This window comes from Crassostrea angulata, chromosome 2 (assembly GCF_025612915.1).
Source record: "Crassostrea angulata isolate pt1a10 chromosome 2, ASM2561291v2, whole genome shotgun sequence".
In the NCBI taxonomy this organism is placed as follows: Eukaryota; Metazoa; Mollusca; class Bivalvia; order Ostreida; family Ostreidae; genus Magallana; species Magallana angulata.
Genome location: NC_069112.1, coordinates 48,236,216 through 48,243,986, shown reverse-complemented (window position 1 = coordinate 48,243,986; position 7,771 = coordinate 48,236,216). Strand labels below are relative to the sequence as shown.

Below are 7,771 nucleotides of genomic sequence, written 5' to 3'. Positions count from 1 at the left end.
AATTCGTTTGCCCGATTGTTTGCAAAGTTTTGTTGAATTTAGTACACTAGTCGACTATACAAATTCGAAAATGACAGGGCATCAGACATCGTATGACCTGTAAAGTTTACATGGGCTCTGGTCTGCTAATATCAGCACAAAATCAGAAAGCTTTATGTACGTGTAATATTTTTTTAAGAATCATATCCTCAGCATTTGTTTTACTTAAATGTAAACGTTGCTTTTTCCTTTTGTGCACTAATGTTTTTATTTTTAGGTTTAAAGATAATATTTTGTTACAGTGCTGAACACGCTGCATGGATAGAGGAAGCAAAAACTTGTTTTTTTTTAGTAAATTTATATCCTTTTTGTTTTATTAAGACAAATTTTAGAAATAATTTTAAATATCTATCTGGGCATCCATTAAGTCTAGATACATTTGGATTAAAATTGACAATTAAAAAACCTTTTTTAATGAAAACGTAACAGAACATTCGTGTAAATATGTACAGACACGAGTCCATAAATTACACAGGTTGCAACCTTACATTTTACAAGATAATATAAATGATGGGTTTTTTCTTTCAATTGCAAATCTATATTAAGTGATCTATAAAAAAAATATATAAACATATCAACGACATGTATTTCAATGTACGATTAAAAACAGAATCATTAGAAAAACTTAAGTTGTTATCAAAGACTTATCATTTTAATGATTGAGTTTTCGTTTGCATTTCTGTCCTGTGTTTGGATCTAAGTCAACGGGTAAATAAATTGTACAACACATTTTAGCCAAAACAAATAAATTCTTTGCTTTTGATTTTACTCTGAATGATCCTCGTTTGAATCATCTGAGTTTGCTGATTGTGACAAAGAGGTCAATGGCAAGTCATCTTGAAATTTCACTTCAAATGTCTTACTATAGTTCTTTTTAAATAGTTCAAGTGCTGTGTCAATCCGATAACAACACGAGATATTTTCGGGGTATTGGCCATTATCAGTATTTTCGGCGTCTGACTTTGTTTCTACAGCACCCTCACTTGGGGAATGTTTGGTCCGTTCGTCATCATCATCATCATCATCATCATGAACTATGAGGTTATTGCCATAAACAATGCCCAGAATATCAACGTGGGTTTGTTGCGCACTTCTCGGTCTGCAAAAAACAAGCGATCCACTGTCACCTTTTTCAGAAAACTGTCCGTCTGTGCCCTTCACTAGGAAAATGTATCCACGGTTGCTGTCGTTCATTACTTTATCATAATATTCGGGACTGAGGACCATTCCGGTGGTCACGTCCGTTGCCTTTCCTATTTTGTGCACGATGCCAACATTCTTTAACTCTTTGGTATTTACTTTTGCGTTGGTTTTCTTTTTATCATCTCTTCTTAAAGCTATGTCGCACTTACTTACAAAGGCGTCATTTATTTCGATAGCAGCAAAATCACAGGATTTTTCCCTTGTTGTATAAACACAAAATCCAATTTCTTTGATGTTTTGATTATCTTCTATATAGGCAAGTTGATTTGGTTCTGGAAATAAATGATTACAAGTCAAGGCATATATCTTCTTCTTATCATCAACTTTTATTACAAACCCTCCAAGTGTACCTTCACAATATTCATTGTCGTCACTGTGTGCCTTTGCCTGTATTGAATCACCTTGTTTCAGGGTCTGTTTCAGAGCTATTTTTCTTTTTTCAATTTCAAGATGATATTTTTCAATAAAGGCTTGGTTTAAGTTCATAAGTTTATCCATCAACGTTTTTTCATCGGTATCATTCTTGACAAATACTTTGAATGATGAATCCATCCATATTCCAAATGAGTAAACTTCTGAGTTACTGAAAGGTAACAAATTATACAAATAGGAGAATAAGTAGGAGAATAATTCAGGTAACTATATTTATAAATGTATACCGTAATCGGTATTGAGATAATTTACCGATAATATTTAAGATACTGCCCAGGGCTGCATTTTACAAAAGAACTTACGACAAAGTCGTAAATATTATCCATCTCATGGATTTATCTTAAATGGAAAAATATATATAAACTGTTTAATTTACAACTATTTTGACTGCCATAATCATATTTCACAGCCATTAGAAAAAAACATTGATTAGTTTCGTGATTAATCATCATTCATTAATTTGGTCGTAAGTCGTAAGTTCTTTTGTAAAACGCAGCCCTGTATTGTCAATTTTATTTATCTGATATAAAATGATTATAAAAATTTATTCAACTTTCAAATTATATTGTTCAAGGGAGATTTAATGAAACAATAGTGTCATTTCAAAGGGTTGAACAAAGTTGTTGACACTGTAATCAACTGCAGTGGGTGTAGAATTAAAAAAAAAAACACCGTCCAATTGTTTTTGACAGCTTCTAGCAAAGAAAATAATATTAACGTTTACCTTAAAAACAAATTATTTCAAATCCTATCAATTTAAAGAATGTAAATTATTTAAAGTCAACAGTTTATGAATAGGCTATATATTTATTTGTAAAAACATGTAACTATAATTTTAAATTTTAATGTATCAAAATCCTTGAAATATGAACTTAAATTAAAAAGTAGTTGCAGTAATTTTAATCTTCAATTTTAAACCTATTTGATTCAAGTTATTATTTCAAACATTACCTGAAAAGGTAATTCTTTACATCGTCTGGTACAACATATGTGGTACTCACAACCGGTGATACAGAAATAGAAGCTGATTCGTTGCAATCATCAAATTCCATCTGTTTACGGATAGCTTCTACTTCAGCCTTGATTCCAGCTGCTTGCTTGCTTGAAACCTCAGTATCGAGATTTGCCAACCAACGCTCTAACATTTCTTTTAACGGTTTATTTAAGCAAGTAGTTATGGTTCTAAGAAGTTCTTCTTCTGTGTGAATATTTTTTGGATTGGACATATCTGCTTTGTCATTTTTGTCGTCACTGCATTTGGTTATAATAACAGTGTTGCATCTAATTTCTTTTTTCAATATCAGCAACTTCAAAAAACATACTCTAGTATTTGTATCATAAACTAACATTAATACATATTTTCATAGTAAGTTTTCAATTCGCTTTCTTGTCAGCTTATCGACATACCTGTAATGCCGTTGATGGTGATAAATCATTTTGAAAGCAAAGTAGAGGAGATGCAGTCCAAATATGTCCATCTTCTGGCAATTCTTTCTTCGCTGTTGGATGATATTGATGTCAAATTTCAAAGAAAAGATATTCAATAAAATCAAAACACACTTTTAGTTCACATTCTACGTGTATTATTGAATTAATATTACCTCTTCCTTCCGATATTAATTTATAATCGGCATCAATTAATTTTCCCACAATTCCTATTCTGATATAGAGGTCTTCATGCATTACATCTTCTACGTCACTGCTTTTTATTATCTTTTCTATACGACGTCTACAGTCCCTTGCAAGTTTGTAGCAATAATGAAAAGCTTGGAAATACTTTGCTTTGTAAAATACATATACTGTTGACTTTGATTCTTCTTCTGAAATTGAGAGATTAATTATTGTGTTATCAAGAACAAAATTGATGGCATGCAAAATAAGTGATAAATAAATTATTCTTCACGGTAACAACCAATCTAATTCAACAGAATACAATTTACATCTGTATAATTTTCTACCAGGCGTCAGTATTTAGTTAGTGTCTGTACAAATACAACATTTCTTTCATCACATATAATATATATTTTGAATAAGAATTGTACAACTCCAAAATTGAAACTCATATAAACTGGGTTTGGTCAATTTTCATGCATATTTGCGATTTGAAATACGTCAACTGTCTAACCTAGTTTAGTTTACACCCTCCATCTTTAATTCATTCATATATATATATAAACGGTTTGTTTCTTTTACGCCTAAAATAATTTAATTACCACTCTTATACTAGAATTGATACAATCATGTGAATGCTCTGATGCAGGGAACCTACTCATATTGAGTTTAGGTAACTATTACAATATGTACCATATTTACGCAATTATGAATTACCTTATCACACAAGCAATGCATAATGATTCCAAGATTGCTTTTGCTTACTTTTGACAGTTTGCCATCTTAATGTGTTCTATAACCCTCTATCAAGACTATACCGAGGAAAAGGAAAACAGCAACCTGACGTAGCTATTTCGATGACTCGATGGAGTATATTTCAAAATAGTTTTGTTTTTCTTTTTAACATAAATGATGTTCTGATTTTTTAACATAATATGGTAATATGTCGGTATCTGACATATGTAAATGATGGCTGTTGCTTCATGAACATTGCTCCAAAATCTAAATTGGTAAATGAATTTATTGACTTGCACTAAAAGAGACAGATTTGGGGTTTTTCTATAAAATATTGTTTAAGAATATTTATGCAAAAGTTTTGCTTTTTGTGTTCAATTCCTTAAAGTGTACATGTATCCAAACAATGTGTAAATACATTGTATTTTAAACAGTTTCTAAAAATTAAAACTTGTGTAGTAAATGAACTTATGTTGATGATTACATAAAATAATTATAAAATAAATTGAATATCAAGAAAATAACATCATTTAATTCCATTTCTTCAACCTTTGAAGATATGATATATTTTAACTAAATTGCTCAATATTAAAGAAATGTTCACCAAGTAAAACATTTTTTATGACATACATTTAGCATTGGTCAGTCAATGTTGATGCAGTGTTTATGAAATGTCAATATAAAGTTGAATTGGATGAGATAATAAATAGGTTGGAAATCTGCATTCTTGTCCAGAAACAGAATTGAAAAGAAAAAGTATAATATCAGCGATCCACCTGTTAACATCATTCACATGACTACTCGTACCACAAACACCGGAAATGGATCATTGGATGAATGATCTCTACATTGTAACATATATATCATATAAACATGAAATATTTAAAATAAATTAAAGCAAGTATGATTCTTAAAAATCATAAGCTTAAAAATAATGATGGAATTAATGTATTGATAGCATTTACCCGAGACATCTTCCTTGGTTGATTGCTGCAAAGGACTTTCTATTCTTTTGCTCTACAAAGTTAACCAAAATTATTCAGTCATTGTTCTTTTTTTACCCTTTAAATTGTTTTTATTGATAATGTTTTTTTTAATTTATCCTTTTATTTTTTGCCAGTAAATAAATAATTAATTGTATTTTTCTATAATTCTTTTTTTATTCGCAAGTACAAATGTCAAAATACCTTACCTTCTTAATTTTGGCATTCAATTCAGTTCCAAACAAAACACAATTCAACATTTCAGCAACATCAACTTAAAAATGATTTATTGATTAACATTTTACAATGAAGAATTCGTATTTACACGATAAATATTGGTATTTGCACAGGTTTTAAGGTGTAAGGACGAATGAAACTAAAGCCCCTGTCACATCACGCTGCGTTCCCACATAGTTTTCATGGCATGTCGTAGTAAAACATTAATTTCAGGAATTGTCATGATATAGCAAAGATATTAAATCAAATCTACACCATTTCATGACTTTTTTTCTTTGAAAAAAGGGCGTATTGACGGTGACAACGAATTTCTACGGAACTCCCGCGGTGTGTAAATGCGTTCCGTTGGAGTTTTACGTATGAATCTCGACATTATAAATTTTCTTCAGTCGATAACTTGTGTAACAGAAAGGCATAAATCAGCGTTTATTCAGAGCACTGTGTACATTGTATATCTAAACCTAACCGGAATAGATTGTGTAGAGTCAAAATTGGTTTTTTGGGATTTTTTTTTAATAATAAAATTTTTACACATACCTCTTATCATTGTCAACTTGGCGGTATATAGATAGTTATCAACTAACATCAAAAAAAAAAATTTAGATAGAGAGGGATTGACAAGACAGATGGAAAGATAACAGAGAGACAGAGAAAATAATATACTAAAGTAATTTTGTTTTACAAATTACATGACTTTTTTGTACTTGATTCCCCCTTAATCCGTGTTTTAGTTTTGGAGAGAATTGATAGGCTTGTATTAAAATATAGTTTGTACTTAATTTGATCCAAAGCGCAAACGATAAATTTTTCATTTGTAACTTGTTGTTATCTGACTTTTACATTTTTTTCTGGTTCATATTTTTTAAACATTTGTTTATTTTGCATTCGTTGTATTCAATTAATTTCCCATTTTCCAATTTAATGCTTTGGCAATATGCAATATCTATAAAGATTTGATTACTGTTAATTTTTTTCTCTTTATTAAGATGAATATGACCTTCTTTTAATTTTCTTCCTGCTTATACCTTCTGTTCATGCATGCACAATTAGCTTGAAATTGGATCGATATGACAGTAAACTATGGCTTTTGCTTAGATAGATAGATAGATAGATAGATAGATAGATAGATAGATAGATAGATAGATAGATAGATAGATAGATAGATAGATAGATAGAATCAACAATACTAGGCATCTTCAAAGTGTCGGATCTAATATTTAGATACTAAGCCAGTAAACTGAATATATAAAGCACTAAAAATGGCTAACGACACGAACAATAGAAATTGCCAAATTTTCGGGACAACCAGTCCCTTCTTCAGGACCAAAAAAATAAATAAATTACATGAGTAAAAAACAAAGAGAACAAAATCTAAAGCTACTACTAAAGTACTTAAAAAACTCTATAAAAAAAGAAAAGAACAGCTACATTATAAACATCATTTGTTCACATTCTTAAAGAAGGTGTTGATACTGCCGCCGGTCGCTCTACAATCAAGCGATCGGCGGCAGTATCAACACCTTCTTTAAGAATGTTGCAAATAGAACACTTGTTCTTAGAGCTCGCTTTGTCGCCAGCGTTGTGTTCGCTATGAATATGCTATTTGTTGCGTATAGAATATCCAAGGCCCCATGATCAGAAAAAAGTTTTAAACTTCGGTTATAAATTTGGAGATTAATTTTAGGATATATTTTGATTTTATGAATGATTGAAATATATGCAAGTTGTTAACGCAAGGTAAAATTTCTCAGCACACTTTTAAACTCATCAATCAGCGGTAGAACTTTCTGGTAAAGCGATAACACGGCTTTGGAGCTCCGTAGAGACGCCTTGGTTGGCATCAGAATACAGTGACAGTTTCATTGTGGGAAAACCTAATGTCATATTAAATTGTACATCGGTATATTTTTTTAAAATTTTCCTACGATCGATGACTATCTACAGTTTAGAGCGCCGTATTAAATCTGTTGTAACGCATCCTCGTGCGATAGGGCCTTAAGAGATGTGTTTTAGCAACAAGAAAATCTACAACATGACATTTAAGGCCTATTATCTCTGATGAGCAGATAGTTAAGTATACTTATAAAGAACATTTAATACAGGTCTAGACGCATACTTTTACGAACTTATTAATTTTCAAACATATGGATATTCCATGTCTAAATTAAAGTTTCTTTTCACTTTCTATGTTTATAATTTCTATACTCAAAATGGGATTTTTTATAAACAAGTTGGCTAGGGGCGTGGTTACTAACCTCCAATAGATTGTATATAATTGTTTAAAATATGCAAATACAAATTTATTGTTGCAATTACTATGTAATTTTTGAAGTGCAACATTTAACTTTTGTTGGTGAATTAAATAGAGGGAAAGCAGATTCGTGGTAAATGTTTTTCACCAAATATTTTTGAATTTGTTCACGATTCTTTAAGTGTGTAAGAGATTAGTTACAAAACATGCATTACGATAAAAGGTTTCGAGACCTTTGTGGTAAATATTTGAATTTGATGTAATATAAACGATACATTTA

General features: G+C 30.5%; 1 protein-coding gene across 1 annotated transcript; it reads right to left on the bottom strand.

The window, feature by feature from the left end:
- Window positions 1-397: 397 nt before the first annotated feature.
- LOC128172914 (uncharacterized) lies at window positions 398-5,336 on the bottom strand. The gene is made up of 6 exons (XM_052838650.1): window positions 5,213-5,336; window positions 4,986-5,037; window positions 3,276-3,494; window positions 3,082-3,173; window positions 2,626-2,981; window positions 398-1,825 (listed from the first exon to the last, which is right to left on the bottom strand). The coding sequence occupies exons 1-6, from the start codon at window positions 5,261-5,263 to the stop codon at window positions 805-807; spliced, it is 1,791 nt and encodes a 596-aa protein (XP_052694610.1). The 5' UTR covers window positions 5,264-5,336; the 3' UTR covers window positions 398-804.
- Between the last annotated feature and the right edge of the window lie 2,435 nt (window positions 5,337-7,771).